Consider the following 20,712-nt stretch of genomic DNA (forward strand, 5'->3'; position numbering starts at 1 on the left):
CTCCTGTCTACATCAATGGGGATGAAGTAGAAAGGGTCGAGAGCTTCAAGTTTTTAGGTGTCCAGAACAGCAACAATCTGTCCTGGTCCTCCCATGCCGACACTATAGTTAAGAAAGCTCACGAACGCCTCTATTTTCTCAGAAGACTAAGGAAATTTGGCATGACAGCTACGACACTCACCAACCTTTACAGATGTACCATAGAAAGCATTTTTCTGGTTGTATCACAGCTTGGTATGGCTCCTGCTTTGCTCAAGACTGCAAGAAACTACAAAAGGTTGTGAATGTGGCCAATCCATCACGCAAACCAACCTTCCATCCATTGACTCTGTCTACACTTCCCGCTGCCTCAGAAAAGCAGCCAGAATAATTAAGGACCCCACGCACCCCGGACATTCTCTCTTCCACCTTCTTCCTTCGGGAAAAAGACACAAAAGTCTGAGGTCACGTACCAGCTGACACAAGAACAGCTTCTTCCCTGTTGCCATCAGAATTTTGAATGGACCTACCCTCCATTAAGTTGATCTTTCTCTACACCCTAGCTATAACTGTAACAACACATTCTGCACTCGTTTCCTTTTCTGTGAATGGAATGCTTCGTCTGTATAGCGCGCAAGTAATAATACTTTTCACTGTATGCCAATACATGTGACAATAATAAATCAAATCAAAGTCTGCAGGCCCCTCTCCCAGGCCCTGGTCTCTACAGGGATTGTGACACACAACTCGGGGAATTCCCTGTGCTATGGTTAGCATGAAAACATACTTACAATCTTGGTAGGATTTCCTTTTTGCTTGGTAATGGTTTCAAAAATATCCGTTTTAGTAAGACCTGGGAAAACAGTTAACCTACATTTGAACAGAGTGTTATTTAAAATTCTACATAGAAACTGGTTGTCACGTGTTTAAGTGTGGGCTGCATGTTAAACAGGACCTATTCCTCCTAAGTGTACATAACTTCAAATTGAGTAATTCGTAAGCAGATCCAGACTTGTTAACATGTTAGAGCTAAAATAAAGTTTGTCAGCATCGGAATGAATGCTCAATTGATACACAGTTGTAACTAATTAAAGTCAACACGTTGATGTAGTTGTGTAATCACCAGTGTGCATCAGGGATTAAGCTGAAAGTGCCCAACAGCTGGGAAAATTCTGACAAAATTTCAAAGGTGTTGAGAGAATTTTTGCAAGCTTTGCCATGTGTTATAGATGTCTTATCAAGATGCAGTGATGCAATGCCTGAACACAGTTGTTAAATGCTGCTATTACACATCTCTCTATTCCCTGGCCCAAGCCAAAACTCAATGATGATCAGCCTGAGAGCTCGAAGCTTGTTGAGATGAATCTTTGACAAGAGAATATAGCTGGCTGGTTGCTAGGAGTTTGCAATAACAAACATTTGTTATTTTCTGGATTATCCATTGTCAGATCAGTTCACATTATTCAGATTCACTGAACTGCAGCAGTAATATTTTCACAGCTGCCACTACTGTTCGAAATTACACAAGGAAGCCCATATTCTAAACATGCAATTTAAAATGATTAGCTTCTGTACTATTGAAACTATCTGCCCTTATTTCTTTGTAACAACATTCATACAAATGTAGTTTAAATGACTTTGTGCGCTGGCTGATATTCTAAACGGTTCTCTCTTTTGGTGTTGTCCCTCTCTCATTTAAATCTGCCACCATCAACCCTAACCTCAAAAACACAACCTTTGACATCACTGTCCTTGTAAACTACCATTCCATCTTCAACCTCCCTCTCCGATGTTATTGAATGTGCTCTTGTCTTCCAAATCCATTTCCATCTTTCTCGGGACTTTGTGTTTGAATCCTTCCAGTTAGGTTCCCCTTGCTGCCACAGTACTGAAACAGTTCTGATCAAAGTCACACGTGTCATTCCATGTGGCGGTGACAAAGGTAATCTTTCCCTCCTCATCCTTCTTGACTTGTCTGTAGCGTTTGACACAGTTGATCACACCATCCTTCACCAATGCCTCTTCACTGTGGTCCAGCTGGGTGGGACTGCTCTCACATGGTTCCGTTCTATCTCATCATAACTGGACTATGATGATCTCCGTTCCCTACCTATTGACTCCACCCCATTCCCTGACAAATAATCTGAGATTAAGCCAACTTGTTCACAACCTTGGTTTCACATTTGATCTTGAGATGAGTTTCCAAACTCATTCATTCCATCACTAAGACAGCTTTTTTTCACCTCTGTAACATTGCCTGACTTCACACCTGGATAATCATCTGCTGGAATCCAGATTCTTGTCTATCTTACCTGTAGATTTGCACTGGTTAGTTTCCTTCATTCTACTTTCAGTAAACATGAGGCCATCCAAAACTCTGCTGCATGAGTCTTAATTCACTCCCATTCCCTATCACCTTGCTACCTCCTTTAATCCACTCCTAAAACTGACCAGTTTAACTAAGCTTTTGGAAATTTGATCTGGCGCCTCCTTATGTAGTTAAGTGTCATACTTTGTTTTATAATGTCCGTGTACAGCATCTTGGGATGTTTATTATGTTAAAGTTGCTACAGAAATTAATTGTAGTTGCTGGTGGCGATGGTGTACGCGCGTTTCTCTTTTTATAAAAGCTGAGGGATGTTAAGTTGAAGTTTATTTATTAGTCACAAGTTAGGCTTATATTAACACTGCAATGAAGTTACTGTGAAATTCCCCTAGTCGCCACACTCTGGCGCCTGTTCAGGTTGATGCACCTAACCTTAGTGCCTGGGAATGGAGTGCTTCCAGGTTAGACATCCCATGACAGCATCAGCCACCATCAGTTCAAGTAGAGTCTTAATTCTGAGCGTCCAGTGATATTTCAATCATGGAATTTGTCATTTGCTTTAGAATTTCTCTGTGATATTTCCTGTGATATTTACTGTTTATGTTCCTCCTCTGAACAATTCTCGTTGTAATTATATTGGACCAAATAATTGATGTTGAAAATTCGAATAGTGTCATCTGACACCAATTTTTTAAATCTCCATTGATTTGTTAACAGCCATGCATTTCACAGTTTATACCATTTCACACCTTGTGCACTTCACTCAGCAGGCAGGCCTTTCAATTTTCTAAACCCTATTGATCTTGTTTTTTTCAATCAACTGGCTTTGCAGAAGTCTGAATCTAATCTCCAAGCCTCAGCCACTGTGTTAAATATTTAAAGCGCAGGTGTTTGCAGATTTTATCACTTAACATGGTGAATATTATTAAAGCATGTGCTTTCATCATTAACATTATGGAAAAGCATATCCTTGTGTGTTTCATGCGCTTGGCAGCCATTGGTAAATGTAACAGCAGCTCGTAAACAATCTGTCAACAACAATAGGTTCACTGCACTTTAAACATATTCACTCAGATTTTAGGGTCAGTGGCTAACGAATAGTGCTTGCCACTCATTAGGTTTACTACTGCTCACAGGTTTTGTGGGCTTTTAAGCAGCAACTTGCCATCTTTGTGTGTCTGAAACAGTGTGGTGTCTCCTGCATGGGGATCTGGGACCTGTGTGCGAGCAACAGCCTGCCTCCTCAACCGATCAGTTTATAAATACCCTTTCTGTGCCATGCAGAGTCTAAACCAGGCAGTATTTAGTTCAATGTAAAATCGTGTGCACAGAGTGAAATAAAGAGTGGGAAAGAAAAAATATTGTGAGAGAGTTTTTCTTTTCCTGTCTCTCTAACTACAATTAAAATTTGAATGAACAGCATCTAACTTTTTCTGACCTATTTAGTGGGTATCAAGTGGATGAGTGCTACAAAGTTATGCCCTTGCATGTATTACAATGTAGAATCTCTTGCCAAGGTATCAGCTTAATATAGCTTGTGGAAGAGCAGGCCAACTCAAACAACATCTTCATGATTTCCACATTTAACTGTGCCCGTACAGACACCAGAAGTTGCTGCCCACTCTAATCCTTAATAATGGTGAGGGCTGTTCGCTTCACTGTCAGTCTTATTGCAAATACAGACTCTTAATTGCTACAGTATTACAATAACTCCAGCAGTCGGCTGTTTAATGAATGATAAATAATGACTAGTAAATAAACTTTAAGGGCAAAGTGCTTTATTGCACAAAATAAAGTAAGGCAAAACCCACAAGCCTGTAGTGAGCACAACAGGTTCCAACTGAGACAAATGGAATAATAGTCCCACTCAGGGGCCTGCTTTATACAGGGCTCAGTATACGAGCTCCACCTGGTTAGTTAATTACCAATCCCCTGCGAGCTTGTATTCAGCGAGTCCTACAGGGAGGTCAATCTGTGATTCCCAATGCAAGTCATGGGAGTTATCATAAGTATAAATGAAAATTAATGTAACATATACATGCCAGGAGATGCAGTTTTATAAATATTACTCTTTTAAAGCTAAAACAGCACCAACTTTGCTAGCTTGGCTACAAATCTGGTGAGGTAGTTAAATATTAAGTGTCATCTACTGCTGTACACAGCTTGAGCACTACAAGAGAAATTCAAACGTGCAGCACATTAAACAAAAAGCACAGTTTTGTAGATTTTTTAAAAACGAACAAATTATCGTCAGTGCACCTCTTGTGGAACAGACCAAAGAATGTTAAGCAAAAGTAATTGGTCTACAATGCATTATCAGCTGGGGGTGTGGGGATCTACACAGTACGAAGCTCCACCAAGTGGTGGTAGTGTGCAACTGGGGGTGTGAGCAGAAGTGGAAACCACCTGCTGAACTGAGTTCAAAAGAGATAAAAACCTGACGGGGTGCCAAAAATAACAGTCAGTGCAGCTTAAAATAGTGAAACTTGATAGCACAAGTGTTTTTTGGGAATGTTGCCTGTCTTCTGGAGCTGTAAGATTGAATTAACTTTGCTGCTTTAGGAATGGGTTATATGACGATGCTGTTTCTGGAGCTCCATCTCATTGTTGAAGTGTGTAACTGCAGGACTGACATGTCATGTCGACAATGTCCAAATATGACACATAGAACATAGAACATTACAGCGCAGTACAGGCCCTTCGGCCCTCGATGTTGCGCCGACCAGTGAAACCAATCTAAAGCCCCTCTAATCCACACTATTCCAATATCATCCATATGTTTATCCAATAACCATTTGAATGCTCTTAATGTTGACGAGTCCACCACTGCTGCAGGCAGGACATTCCACGCCCTTACTACTCTCTGAGTAAAGAACCTACCTCTGACATCTGTCCTATATCTATCACCCCTCAATTTAAAGCTATGTCCCCTCGTGTTAGCCATCATCATCCGAGGAAAAAAGCTCTCACTATCCACCCTATCTAATCCTCTGATCATCTTGTATGCCTCTATTAAGTCACCTCTTAACCTTCTTCTCTCTAACGAAAACAACCTCAAGTCCCTCAGCCTTTCCTCATACGATTTTCCCACCATACCAGGCAACATCCTGGTAAATCTCCTCTGTACCCTTTCCAACACTTCCACATCTTTCCTATAATACGGCGACCAGAACTGTACACAATACTCCAAGTGCGGCCGCACCAGAGTTTTGTACAATTGCAGCGTGACCTCATGGCTCCGAAACTCAATCCGTCTACCAATAAAAGCTAACACACCGTAAGCCTTCTTAACAATCCTATCAACCTGGGTGCCAACTTTCAGGGATCTATGCACATGGACACCCAGATCTCTCTGTTCATCCACACTACCAAGTATCTTACCATTAGCCCAGTACTCTGTATTGCTGTTACTCCTTCCAAAGTGAATCACCTCACACTTTTCCGCATTAAACTCCATTTGCCACCTCTCAGCCCAGCACTGCAGCTTATCTATGTCCCTCTGTAACCTGCCACTTCCCTTCGCACTGTCTACAACTCCACCGACTTTCGTGTCATCCGCAAATTTACTGATCCATCCTTCTACACCCTCATCCAGGTCATTTATAAAAATGACAAACAGCAGTGGCCCCAAAACAAATCCTTGCGGTACACCACTAGTAACTGAACTCCAGGATGAACATTTCCCATCAACCACCACCCTCTGTCTTCTTACAGCTAGCCAATTCCTGATCCAAACCACTAAATCAGCCTCAATCCTATGTATCTGTATTTTCTGCAATAGCTTACCATGGGGAACCTTATCAAACGCTTTGCTGAAATCCATATACACCACATCAACCACTTTCCCCTCATCCACCTCTTTGGTCACCCTCTCAAAGAACTCAACAAGGTTTATGAGGCACGACCCACCCTTCACAAAACCGTGCTGACTATCCCTAATCAAATTATTCATTTCTAGATGATGATAAATCCTATCTCTTATCCTTTCCAAAACTTTGCCCACAACAGAAGTAAGGCTCACCGGTCTATAATTACCAGGGTTGTCCCTACTCCCCTTCTTGAACAAGGGGACAACATTTGCTATCCTCCAGTCTTCTGGCACTGTTCCTGTAGACAATGACAACTCAAAGATCAAAGCCAAAGGCTCAGCAATCTCCTCTCTAGCCTCCCAGAGAATCCTGGGATAAATCCCATCCGGCCCAGGGGACTTATCTATTCCAGACACTATGAAGGGGATTCTCTGTCCCTGTTTTTTGATGGGTGGGAATGGCTTTTGGGGGGGGGGGGCACAGTATCGAGGGGAGTCCCAAAGTGGCATTCACACTGGTGGGATTTCCCCACTGATTGACCCCAACCCCGCCAAGGACCTAATGGGGTTCCTGCCATGAAAGGTAGGGAAATACATTACATATACATACGTGGGCATCCTCGCTGAATCTTCCCTTTACATAGGGATTCACCCATCCCCCCTGCTGACGTGATGCAACATTGGTTGAGTTTATATCCGGTTTTGTAAAGCAGGAAACTAGTGCCTGGTCCCCACCGGAGGGGGTGGGGAACAGGAAATTACAGCCCAACCCCCACCCCCCTCAGCCGGGGAAGAGGGTCATGTCTGGGTAGTGTTGGGGTGGCTTCCTTTGTGGAGGTCCATGGTGGGGATGGCGAAGGGGATGGGGTGTTTCCCTCTGTGCTTGGGGAGGAATTCCCTGGCTGGGGGTGCTGTGTCTGTGTGCGAGGCAGAGGGCATTCCTATGTCTGTGGGTAGGGCACTGCTGTCTCACATCGCCAGGGACCTGGGTTCAATTCCGGCTTCAGGTCACTGTCTGTGTGGAGTTTGCACATTCTCCCTGTGTCTACGTGGGTTTTCTCTGGATACTCTGGTTTCCTCCCACAGTCTAAATATGTGCAGGTTAGGTGGATTGGCCATGATAAATTGTCCCTTAAGTGTCAAGGGGATTAACAGGGTGAATACGTGAGGTTACACGGATAGGGCCTGGGTGGGATTGTTGTCGGTGTAGGCTCAATGGGCCAAATGGCTGCCTCCTGCACTGTAGGGTTTCTATGATTATGTTTAGATCGGGGCACCCTTTAAAAAGGACACAACAGTCTCTGGAAGGCTGACATTGCTGCTGGGGTGAACTCATTTAGAGCCTGCCCCACCAACCTGACATCATTGGACCCGCTTCCAGGATCCTTTTGACCAAGTATCAAAAAATATGGTGGAAAAAGCTGGCAGTGGAACCGATGGACTACGTGGCACTTTTCTCGCCTGAGTTGAGTCAAAAAAACAGAAAATTCCATCCTATATGTGTAGTATAGATATAGATATGTGTAGCAGATATTATAAATTCATGTTATACTGAGAAATTCCTCAAACTAGGGATGAGAAATGTCACAGAATCTATTATTATGAAACTGACTTTGGTTGAACCTGCTGCACACATTGGCCTTTAGGTGCCACTTAATTTCAGAGGCCCGAGCTATGTTCCTTTACTCTGCCCTGGCGAGGTACCTTGGCAACAAACACGATATCCCACTGCATGCAGCAATTTCCCAACCAGGTTATTCGGTGGTGTCTTTGAGCGAGATTGTCAAATTAAGATTACTTTTATCTTGTGGTCAATTGTTAACAGGAACATAATTAAAGATGTCTACTAACATGAAGATATAAGGCATAAATGCAATACTAATAATACATTGTGATGAACTGAAGTGAATATGGTCTCACTGGCACTTTTTTGTTGTGAATTTTACTTTACTCAAAAACTGCAATTCGTACTGCTGTCCATCGAATATTCAGACATAGAGGGCAGGACTTTATATTCAAAGGGTGGGATTTTCTAGCCACGCTTGCCCCAAAATTGGAAAATCCCACCTGAGGTTAACGGACGCCCCCCCCCCCCCCCCCCCCCCCATTGTGATTCTGGCGGGATGGGAAAATTCCCCCCAAAGTGTCTTCTACCTTTAAAGTCTAGCATTTGCTGACATGGGGCATCTTGTAGTGTGCCCACTTAGGTAGACTTCATTCTGCCTCCTTTAGCCCAACATGTTGGTGGGAGTGTGAGCCAATAACATTGTGACAAAGGCAACAGCACATCTTGGGGTACATGTTCATAGCTCCTTTAAAGTGGAGTCACGGGTGGACAGAATGGTGAAGAAGGCATTCGGCATGCTTGGTTTCATCGGTCAGAACATTGAATACGGGAGTTGGGATGTCTTGTTGAAGTTGTACAAGACATTGGTAAGGTCACACTTGGAATACTGTGTGCAATTCTGGTCACCCTAATATAGAAAGGATATTATTAAACTAGAAAGGGTGCAGAAAAGATTTAGTAGGATGCTACCGGGACTTGATGGATTGAGTTATAAGGAGAGGCTGAATAGACTGGGACTTTTCTCTCTGGAGCGTAGGAGGCCGAGGGGTGACAATTTTAGAGGTCTATAAAATAATGAGGGGCATAGACAAGGTAGATAGTCAATATCTTTTCCCAAAGGTAGGGACTCTAAAACTAGAGGGCATAGGTTTAAGGTGAGAGGGGAGAGATACAAAAGTGTCCAGAGGGGCAATTTTTTCACAGAGGGTGGTGAATGTCTGGAACAAGCTGCCAGAGGTAGTAGTAGAGGCGGATACAATTTTATCTTTTAAAAAGCATTTAGATAGTTACATGGGTACGATGGGTATAGAGGGATATGGGCCAAATGCGGGCAATTGAGATTAGCTTAGGGGTTTAAAAACAAAGGGCGGCATGGACAAGTTGGGCCGAAGGGCGTGTTTCCATGCTGTAAACCTCTATGACTCTATCTGGGCCACTGTTAAATGATGGGACCCATAGTTTATCTCCTTAACCATGATATTTATGGATTGAGAAATAAATAGAGAAAGGACCAAGCAAGAGGGTGAATTAGAATGGGAAATTTGAAGTTAAATCAGATACCGAGAGAGAAGGAAAGAACAAGCTAAAAGAGAATTTTTAAATGTAATATTTCAAATTATTAAAATCTCCCGCAATTCACCAACTGAAGGAATGCAATTCCATGAGTCTAAATGGTTGCTTTCTGGGCCAGAGGGTACTTGCGCTATTAATTGCTAGTGCTAACTTTGTGGTGAGTTTAATGGACAATTAATGTGCAGCACCTTCATGAAAATCGTGGTGAGGTGGAGGGTAAGGTGCCATTTTGACAGGGGCTTTCTTTCCTACCACCATTTTCTGGTGGATTTACACATAAATAACATTGATCAGATACCACTATTTTTTCAGTTATTTCTGGTATGTTATAAATGTCAGTTTACATTTTACCGCTGTGAAATAAGCTGTATTTAGTTATATGGAAGAAGAGTGCAAAGGGATATAGATAGGTTAAGCGAATGGGCAAGAATTTGGCAGCTGGAATATAATGTGGGAAAATGTGAATTTGTCCAATTTGGAAGGAAGTATGGAATGGTGAGACATTGCGGAACATTGCGGTACAGAGGGATCTGAGTGTCCTGGTACATTTTATAAAAATTCTTTCACAGGATGCAGACCTTGCTGGCTAGGCCAACATTTTCTGGCCACATCTAATTGTCCTCGAGAAGGTCATGCTGAGCTGTCTTCTTGAACTGCTGCGGCCCATGTGTTATAGGTACACCCATAGTGCTGTTGGGAAGGAAGAAGCGAGAAAAAGGAACACAAATAAGAAAACGTTAGTACAAGGGTACTGCAAGTCATTAGGACGACAAATGGAATGTTGGCATTTGTTGCAAGGGGAATATAATATGTAAGTAGGGAAGATTTGCTACAGTTTTACAGGGTGTCAGTGAGACCACATCTCCTGGAGGAGTTTGTACAGTTTTGGTCTCTTTGTGTAAGAAAGGACATCATTACATTAGACGTTCATAGAGGGTTCACTCGACTGATTCCTGAGATGTAGGGTTTATCCTGTGAGGAAATGTTGGACAGGTTAGGTCTGTATCCATTGGAGTTTTGAAGAATGAGAGGTGATCTTATTGAGACAAATACCATCCTGAGAGGACTTGGCAGCATTGATGCTGAAAGGATGTTTCTCCTTGCGGGAGAGACTAGAACTAGGTGATGTTGTTTGAAAATAAGGGGTCTTCCATTTGAGATGGAGAAGAGGATAATTATTTTCTCTGAGGGTCATTAATCTGTGGAATTCTCTTTCCCAATTGACTCAGCATCACTGAATATTTTAAGGCAGTGTTTGATGGTTTCTTGACTGAAAGGGAGTCAAATGTATAAGGGGGTAGACAGGAAAGTAGAGGCCACAATCAGATCAGCCATGATCTCATCAGGTAACAGATCCTATTTAAGTTATAAATGCAAATTTTCATGATATCGAGTATTAAATTAAACCTATGGGTTATCTACTTAAATTGTTTAGTTCTGCGAGTTGAAACTTTATTTTAATGTCTTGATTATTCTGGATGTTTAGGGTAAATTGTCAGAAGGAGCAGCAGCATGCAAGGAGACAGCAGCAAACGTTAACACAACAACTGATAAATATTCCAGCAGTATTGAGGAAGAAGAAAACACATTGCACCTTTTGGAACGATTACGAGCATTAGAGGTAAGAAAGTAATAATTTTTTTCTCCAGTATGTTGTATTTATGTAAAAATGAAAGTCGTCCACACAGTGATTGTTTAGTACATGGGAGATGTTTCCTTCATATTTCAAAATGTCACACTACCTGATGAATCCAAATGAGGAATTTTTGTTACATTAGCCAAGGCAGATATGCTCCAATATGGACGGGCAGCAACATTTATCAATTATGCACACAAACCCAACCAATCTAGTTGCTTAATTTTCAAAGCTACATATCAAGCTCCCTGAATGACAAATAAAATAGAGAATAGGATGAAATACAGTGGAGCCCCGATTTTACGCGCCCTGATTTAGCGCGAAATTGGATATTATGCGATCGCGCGACGGACCCTTTTTTTTACTATTTCCGGTTTAGTGAATTAGCGTGACCCCGGTAACATTCGCGATCACATTTTATGGATCCCAACCATCGTGTTAAAACAGGGCTCCACTGTACATAAAAAGAGGCTTATGGCAGATGTCAGGCTGTTGACACAAGGAAAAACTGGGCTGAATATCAAAAGTTCAGTGGGGAACTGAAAAGGAAGTGAGAGATGCAAAGAGACAATATGAGAAGAGACTGGCAGCTAACAAAAAGGACACCCAAAGATCTATATGTATATAAATAGCAAAAGGGTAATAAGAGGAGGAGCAGGGCCAAGTAGGGATTAAAACAGGAACACATGCATGGAGGCAGAGGGCTTGGCTGAAATACTAAATTGCATACTTTAACAAGGAAGAAGATGCCACCAAAGTTACAGTGCAAGAGAAGATGGTCGAGCTATTGGATGGGCTAATAAAGAGGAGGCATTAGATAGGCTGGCTGTATTTAAAGTTGATGTCACCATGGACCAACTGGGATTCATTTGAGGATACTGAGGTTTACCTCAAGAAAAAAGAAGGTAGAGAGAAGTTTTAACAGAAGTGCACAAAATCGTGAAGACTGAATAGCGAGAAACTGTTCCGAGTGGCGGAAGGGTCAAGATTCCGAGCATAAGGATTTAAAGTGATTGGTAAAAGAACCAATGGTAACATGAGGAAAAACCTTTTTATGCAGTGAGTACTTAAGGTCTGAAATGCACAGATTGAGAGTGTAGTGGCTGCAGACTTGATTGTAATTTCAAAAGGAAATTAGAAAAGCACCTGAAGGGAGGACATTTGCATGGGTAGGGGGAAAGGGTAGGGGAGCGTGAATAACTAAATTGCTGTTTTCAGAATGCCAGCACAAACCAGTGGGATGAATAGCCTCCTTCTGTGCTGCAACTATTCTATGGATAATTACTATTAACTGAACCGAACCAATCCAATCAATCGAGTAGTTTTTCTCGATGCTTTCAGTCAGCATTTTTCTTTCTCGCATAGATCAGGATATGTGATTAAAAATAAAATCTGTAATGTAATAGATATATAAAAATGAACATTGCTGAAAAGAGAAACATGTTGCCGAAACTTTTAACCTTACACTCATCAGGACAAATGCAAGAATGCCATATTTCAAACAATCACCAATATATAATACAGAAGGAAAAGGGTGCTGATTGGTTGGCAAGTTGGCTCTGGCCAAGGTGTTGTCATGGAGAAAGCAAGGAGGAACTATAGGCTCTCCAAATGCCTGGGTAATTCAAAAAAGGTGCAAGGCTTGAACATATTCCTTTAGTTTGTAGAGAACAGTTCGATGAGTATGAATGTATGTTGCTTCTAGAAAGAGTGAATTTACTCATTGCTTATTTGCAAGCTTGACTGATTATCTTAAATTGGTTTCATTGTACTTTTACTGCACTCAGGATTGCTCAACAAGTGTTGCCCAATCATGGAATCACATCTAACAGTAGGCATTTTGTTTTGGGATTGGTCCAAAATGTCAGTCTATGTCTGAGCAATGCCAAGGTAGAGAATTTAACAGCTATATTCTCTTTCGCAAATTAATGTAGATTTTCTGGCATGAAGTATTTTAAATAGGATTTTTTATTTATACATATATATTATGAGGATATTGATAATTGATCCTCATCAATACATATATTGATGAGGACTCGTCTCCTGAGGTAGTATGGGCTGAGGTTAGAAACAGGAAAGGAGAGGTCACCCTGTTGGGAGTTTTCGATAGGCCTCCGAAAAGTTCCAGAGATGTAGAGGAAAGGATTGCAAAGATGATTCTGGATAGGAGTGAAAGTAACAGGGTAGTTGTTATGGGGGACTTTAACTTTGCAAATATTGACTGGAAAAGCTATAGTTCGAGTACTTTAGATGGGTCAGTTTTTGTCCAATGTGTGCAGGAGGGTTTCCTGACACAGTATGTAGATAGGCCAACAATTGAAATGTGGAGCTTGTTCTGGGTGTCCTTGATAAGTATGAACCTGTCAGGCAGGGAGGAAATGGTTGAGTGAGGGAACCGTGGTTTACTAAAGAAGTTGAATCTCTTGTGAAGAGGAAGAAGGAGACTTATGTAAAGATGAGATGTGAATGCTCGGTTAGGGCGCTTGAGAGTTACAAGTTAGCCAGGAAGGATCTAAAGAGAGAGTTAAGAAGAGCCAGGAGGGGACATGAGAAGTCTTTGGCAGGTAGGATCAAGGAAAACCCTAAAGCTTTCTATTGGTATGTCAGGAATAAAAGAATGACTAGGGTAAGATTAGGGCCAGTCAAGGACAGTAGTGGGAAGTTATGCGTGGAGCCTGAAAAGAGCTATATGAATAGTCGTCAGTATTCACGCAGGAAAAGAATACTGAGATACAAGCTATTGGACTAGACGGGATTGAGGTTATTAAGGAGGAGGTGTTAGCAATTCTGGAAGGTGTGAAAATAGATAAGTCCCCTGGGCTGGATGGGATTTATCCCAGGATTCTCTGGGAGGCTAGGGAGGAGATTGCAGAGCCTTTGGCTTTGATATTTAGGTCATCATTGTCTACAGGAATAGTGCCAGAAGACTGGAGGATAGCAAATGTTGTCCCCTTGTTCAAGAAAGGGAGTAGAGACAACCCTGGTAATTATAGACCAGTGAGCCTTACTTCTGCTGTGGGCAAAGTTTTGAAAAGGATTATAAGAGATAGGATCTATAATCATCTAGAAAGGAATAATTTGATTAGGGATAGTCAACACGGTTTTGTGAAGGGTAGGTCGTGCCTCACAAACCTTATTGAGTTCTTTGAGAAGGTGACCAAAGAGGTGGATGAGGGTAAAGAAGTTGATGTGGTGTATATGGATTTCAGTAAAGTGTTTGATAAGGTTCCCCACGGTAAGCTATTGCAGAAGATACGGAGGCATGGGATTGAGGGTGATTTAGTGGTTTGGATCAGGAATTGGCTAGCTGTAAGAAGACAGAGGGTGGTGGTTGATAGGAAATGTTCATCCTGGAGTTCAGTTACTAGTGGTGTACGGAAGGATCTGTTTTGGGGCCACTGCTGTTTGTCATTTTTATAAATGACCTGGATGAGGGTGTAGAAGGATGGGTTAGTAAATTTGCGGATGACACTAAAGTCGGTGGAGTTGTGGACAGTGCGGAAGGTTGTTGCAGATTACAGAGGGACATAGATAAGCTGCAGTGCTGGGCTGAGAGGTGGCAAATGGAGTTCAATGCGGAGAAGTGTGAGGTGATTCACTTTGGAAGGAGTAACAGGATTACAGAGTACTGGGCTAATGGTAAGATACTTGGTAGTGTGGATGAACAGAGAGATCTGGGTGTCCATGTGCATAGATCCCTGAAAGTTGGCACCCAGGTTAATAGGGTTGTTAAGAAGGCGAACGGAGTGTTAGCTTTTATTGGTAGAGGGATTGAGTTTTAGAGCCAGGAGGTCATGTTGCAGCTGTACAAAACTCTGGTGCGGCCGCACTTGGAGTATTGTGTACAGTTCTGGTCACCGCATTATAGGAAGGATGTGGAAGCATTGGAAAGGGTGCAGAGGAGATTTACTAGGATGTTGCCTGGTATGGTGGGAAGGTCTTATGAGGAAAGGCTGAGGGACTTGAGGTTGTTTTCGTTAGAGAGAAGAAGGTTAAGAGGTGACTTAATAGAGGCATACAAGATGATCAGAGGATTAGATAGGGTGGATAGTGAGAGCCTTTTTCCTCGGATGGTGATAGCTAGCATGAGGGGACATAGATTTAAATTGAGGGGTGATCGATATAGGACAGATGTCAGAGGTAGGTTCTTCACTCAGAGAGTAGTAAGGGCATGGAATGCCCTGCCTGCAGCAGTAGTGGACTCGCCAACATTAAGGGCATTTAAATGGTCATTGGATAAACATATGGATGATATTGGAATAGTGTCGGTTAGATGGGCTTTAGATGGATTTCACTGGTCGGCGCAACATCGAGGGCTGAAGGGCCTGTACTGCGCTGTTATGTTCTATGTTCTATATTACGACCAGATGAGGTCAAATGGCCCATTCCTTGTTTGGCTGCAACAGGTGCATTTGTTTAAAAAGGATCTACTTGCCCATTCAGTGAGTACTTAACTGTGTACCTGTTGTGCACACGCTCAAGCACACACTCACGATCACGCGCACGGAATGTGGTGAAACACTTCAGGCTGAATCTGGTGGTCTTGGTACTCTCCCTCGATAGTTTTCTGGTTTCAGCATTGAGGCAATTTAAAACTGCAGATAAATTATCCATCTGTTCTTCTGGAATCACGACTGCGGAGTTGAATTATTTCTTTACATGTTCAGTATTCAGAGGTTTTAGAGCGAGGGTCAAACTGTAGCAGCTAGGGTTCAAAGGTTTTCAGGGTGGATGGAGAGAGAGGGAGAGTGAGTGGAAGGATCTTTCTCAGCTGATTGTCCTCAGTTCTGCTAGAAAGGCATTTGCTTAAAATATGCAAAGGGTTGGTTTGTCATATGGCTACCCTCTCCAACTTACCAGTAATTGAAACATGATTGTATATTTCAATTGTAACTTGCTTTGCCCAGTTATGGCAATTTTCACTCTTAGCCAGGGTTCCATTATTGAACATAAAAATGAACATACAAACAAGAAGCAGCCTTGGCCATTCAGCCCTTCCAGCTTCCTCTGGCTGATTTGATAGGATGCAGATTTGAGATTACTATTAGCCCCATGCTCATCAAGAATCTTTCCACCTCTGCCTTAAAAATGTTCAAAAAACAATTGGATTCGATAGTTTGTCTCCATCTAGCTGAGTATCTGGGAGTTGCACTCGTGAAATAGGAAATATTATTCACTCACATTCCTCTGAGGTCAATTCATTATCATTGATGGGTTTTTGCTGACATGCTGTTTCCATCTCACTGGAGTTGGAATGTGGAATGTACAGTAATGGGTAGCCATCTCAGCTGTGAGTTCAGGTCATTTTTGGTCTGAGTTTTTAAACTCGCATGTTAAGTAAGTTAAGTTTATTTATTAGTCGCAATTAAGGCTTACATTAGCACTGCAATGAAATTACTGTGAAATTCCTCTAGTTACCACAGTCCGGCGCCTGTTCGGGTCAATGCACCTAACCAGCAGGTCTTTCAGAATGTGGGAGGAAACCAGAGCACCCGGAGGAAACCCATGCAGACACGGGGAGAATGTACAAATTCCACACAGACAGTGACCCAAGCCAGGAATTGAACCCGGGTCCCTGGCGCTGTGAAGCAGCAGTGCTAATCACTGTGCTACCGTGCCGCCCAGCCAGTCAACTAAAAATCATTTTATTTGGCATAAAGCTCAACTTCATGTCAATCTATATGACACAACATAATACATCTGCTGTCCTGCCATAAAAGCTAAATGTAACATATGTTTGGATCTTGACATGGTAAATTCTGTGAATCTTGAACCGTGTGGGTGGGAACATCAGGTGCAAATTAAGTGTCAGTGCCTGCTGTATTATTTCTGGTACCGTTCCAGTTTCTGGATTGCTGTTCATTATTCTAGTTCTTTCTTTAGTATGTTTAATATAATGAGAAATAATTATAATGTGACTGAATTTCAAACAATATTACACACAAAAGCCTTCTTAAATGCTTAGATACTTTGTTGATATCATACAACAAACAAGAAGAATTTTCATTTGCATAAAGCCTAACAAAAAAAATAGTATTCAAGGTGGCTTTCACAGAGATGGAAGGAAAGTAATCATTGCTTTATATAGCTGACACTTGCAATATCTTATTTGATGTGGCCTGGAATGGAAAATGAAATGTGTGGTCTGATGCTGTAAGTTTTATATTGTGAATTTCTCCTATTTATCCACTGCAAGATGATAATAATCCACAGAAGTAAAATGTATGATTTAATTAAAATTCCACATTACCGAGCATTACTAAAATTGTTGTGATCGAAAAAATACCTAGCTACATGATAACTTCTTCATGGCATTTGGTTATTGGCTGGGTAAGTGATGGTGATATCCTAAAATTCATCCTTTGATTTTAAAAAACCGTGTCCGGCTTAACCGAGTGGTAGCCCCTCAGCTCTGAATCCTTGGTTTATGGGATCAAGACACATTCCAGAGACTCAAGCGCCCAATCTAAGCTGATGCATCAATGTAGTACTGAGGAGGTTCATGCTTTTGGAGCTCCTGTCTTTCAGATGAGGTGAGCCTTGCAAGTCTCCTGCGTAGCTGTAAAAATGGCATGCATTATTGAATCAAAAGCAGGGAAGTTAGCCGAGTGTCCTAATGTATTTATTTTTCAACCAACATGACTGAAACAGATTATTTGACCATTTATCTCACTGCTGTTTGTGAGAGTTTGCCTTGAACAAAATTTGATTTGCTGCATTTTCCTGCATTGCAACAATGATAGGTTAAAAGTAGTTAATTGGCTAGCAAGTGCTTTGCAATATCCTAAGGTCATGAAGGACACTATTTAATTGCAAGTTCTGTATTTTCCCTTTATTGGCATTCAACACAGCAAACATGCTATTCTTTAGTTAATCTCCATATCCAATTTGACTCATTCAAACGGAAATTAAATTACTTTCAGAAAGTAATATTTTGAGCTCTGAATGAGTAATGTGTGCGATATATGAAATATAATAAGTGTATTATGTTTGAAAGAAATAGGCCACTTTGGACCTAAAGCCTTTCACAATTGACAGATTATCCTGTTTTATACCTGTTGCAGACTAAGCGATTGCTATGATTAGTAATCAGCACCTCTGTTGTTGCACCATACCACTACCAGGATAGTAGAAGGTGAGCTAGATGGATCCTGGACTTTTTTATCTGTCGGTCCCAACATTCCTAAGTGCCACCTATCTACCTGGAACATCTTATCTCCCGTCTTCCTCTAGATCTTGGACTTTGTGGCGGGGCCTTTGGTGGTGATAATGAACATAAAATGCATTACATACCTGAGTGAAATGATAATACGTCTGCTGATATAACATTTCAACTAAAATAGATATTATCACATACGTTCTGTGCAAATACACAATAAACATAGCCAGAATGCTTCAATTAGCAGCATATGTTTAGGCACTAGGAATCAATTACACTGATTAAAAATGTACTTTATGTAGCATAAAACAAAACATTCTCTGACTGATTGTGACCAATACATGTGAGATCACAATAGTTATGAATGAGAAGCCTGCTTGGTTCATATTAGTTAATTCATCTCGAAACACCCTACTGTCCCCAACCACTTGCTGCATATGGTGGGTGATAATTTGGTGCCAGAGTGAATTATAACAGCCCCTGACTTAGACTTGTTCTTGCATGGTTAGGTTTTAATTTTTTTTTTTGCAAAGCATATTGCTGGAAATATGAGCTGATACTTGTACAGTGGGAGAAGTCAGGACCTGGGACACAAGTGACCAGGGTAAGCAACTGACTATCTGCTTAACCAATTGGATTGAAGGGTTATGAAATTAATGATGAGAAGACTGAGACGGAAGCTTGTATTACAGTGGATTCAGGCACAGAAAGAAGTCAACAGAGGGATAAAAGGATTTAATTAATAATATAAAATCATTAGCCCAATGCATGCCAGAGATCATGTTCCACTCCAGCTAATCCTCCACCCTTCCTATTGTTCCTCATCTGAATTTATCAGCATAACCTTCAATTCACTTTTCCCTCATAATTTATCTAGCCGCCTCTTAAATGCATCTGTACAATTTGTCTCGACCAAGCTCTGTGGTGACATCCTCATCACTCTTTGGGTAAAGAGGTTTCCTCTAAATGTATATTTCTAGGGGTTGATCCCATATCAATGCACTCTAAATTTGCTGTTCCCCACAAGTGGAGACATTCTCTGTTGAAACCCCTCTCTTTTCAAAAGAAAAGCAACCCAACCTATTTATCCTTTACTCATAGGTATAAACTTGTGGCGTTGTTTTATTCGTGCCTGGGATGTGGGCGTCACAGGCTGGAGAAGTACGATTCAACCACTTTGCTGTGGACCTCCAGTCACACGTAGACCAGTCTAGGAAATAATGGCTGATTCCCTTCCCCAAAGGACATTAGTGAAACAGATGGGTTTTTATAACATTTGACAATAGGTTCATGGTTATCATTAGACTTTTAATTCCAGATTTTTATTGAATTCAAATTTCACCATCTCCCATGGTGGGATTCAAACCCAGGTTCTCAGAGCATTGCCCTGGCTCCCTGAATCACTAAGATAAAAACAAAATACTGTGGCTGCTGGAATCTGAAACAAAAACACAAAATGCAGGAAAATCTCAGCAGGTCTGACAGCATCTGTGGAGGGAGAATAGAGCCAAAGTTTCAAGTCAGGAAGATTCTTCATCAGAGCTTAAGGTTGTTTTCAAGTAAAACATCTGTAAATTTAGGGTATTTAATGAATGATCTTTAGTACAGTCCAACCACAAGAAAATCTTTGAGGGGAGCATATTTTATTTGGAAGATAGTTTGTAAATTTTGTGACTTTATAAATGGTATATGAGAAAAGAAGTCTCTATTTAGTGTGTTTCTGGCTTGGTACAATGGCCAGAATTCTACCACCCCGCCTGCCACGGAATTGGAGCAGGCGAGGGGCGGAAAACAGAAATGTGCGTTGATCTGAGGCAGGAATTTGCGCTCTTGCTTGAGAGAGGCCGTGAAATCCTGCCCGATGTGTCTTAATTTTCTTGGCTTTTACAGATTAGATGCTTTAGATTAAGTTCTCTGCATTCATCTGAATTGCAGCTTATGTTACATGCTAAGTAATTTCGTGTTGTGATCGGTTATTGGCTAATTTGCATTTTCAGCATCAAGGTCAAATTGTATCGCAAGTACAAAGAGCCTCCTGTCACCTTGCAGTGAACAATCATGCAAAGCATTCAATAACTAATTTAATTGCTTGCTTTTCATTACTATGATTTCTAGAAAGCATTATTGATGCACCTGACATTGTTACATAAACATTCTTAACTGATCTTGTCAAAAGTAACCTTGGAAAATGGAGACTTGTAATAAAATCCAAGATAACGTTTTGTAAATGAAATAAGAAACCTCTGTTGCCCTGCCAATGAAGCGTAGGCATAATTTGTACTGAGAGGATTACTCATAACTACCTCAGTGTCTTCTGGGCAGAAACATGCAATGTATATGTATCCTTGATACCACATTTCCCTCTGCAAAGGACACAGAACACATACTTTGTAGGTAGTTTATCTGAGGTCACCAACACTGGATTACTCCTGATTTTAATTCATGTCGCGCTGCTTCATATCTCTATCAGATCTTCACTCTGTTGCCAACTATATTGCATGATCCCTCTGTTGCCTGTCACTGTACATAACAGTTATAAATAGCTAGAAATATACCTACTTTCAAAATAAAGCATATACACAAACATAAAGATAAAGGCAATATACTGCGGATGCTGGAATCTGAAACAAAAACAGAAAACGCTGGAAAATCTCAGCAAGTCGAA

At 41.3% G+C, this 20,712-nt stretch overlaps 1 protein-coding gene across 1 annotated transcript in view; it reads left to right on the forward strand.

Moving 5' to 3' along the window:
* The window catches only part of nckap5l (NCK-associated protein 5-like), a 358,788-nt gene that overhangs the window by 104,240 nt on the left and 233,836 nt on the right, over window positions 1–20,712 (forward strand). The window contains exon 3 of the mRNA XM_078228130.1: window positions 10,739–10,873. Coding sequence (XP_078084256.1) covers window positions 10,739–10,873 — 135 coding nt within the window. The remainder of the gene's footprint in view (window positions 1–10,738; window positions 10,874–20,712) is intronic.

The sequence above is a fragment of the Mustelus asterias genome, chromosome 14 (genome assembly GCF_964213995.1).
Source record: "Mustelus asterias chromosome 14, sMusAst1.hap1.1, whole genome shotgun sequence".
Classification (NCBI taxonomy): Eukaryota; Metazoa; Chordata; class Chondrichthyes; order Carcharhiniformes; family Triakidae; genus Mustelus; species Mustelus asterias.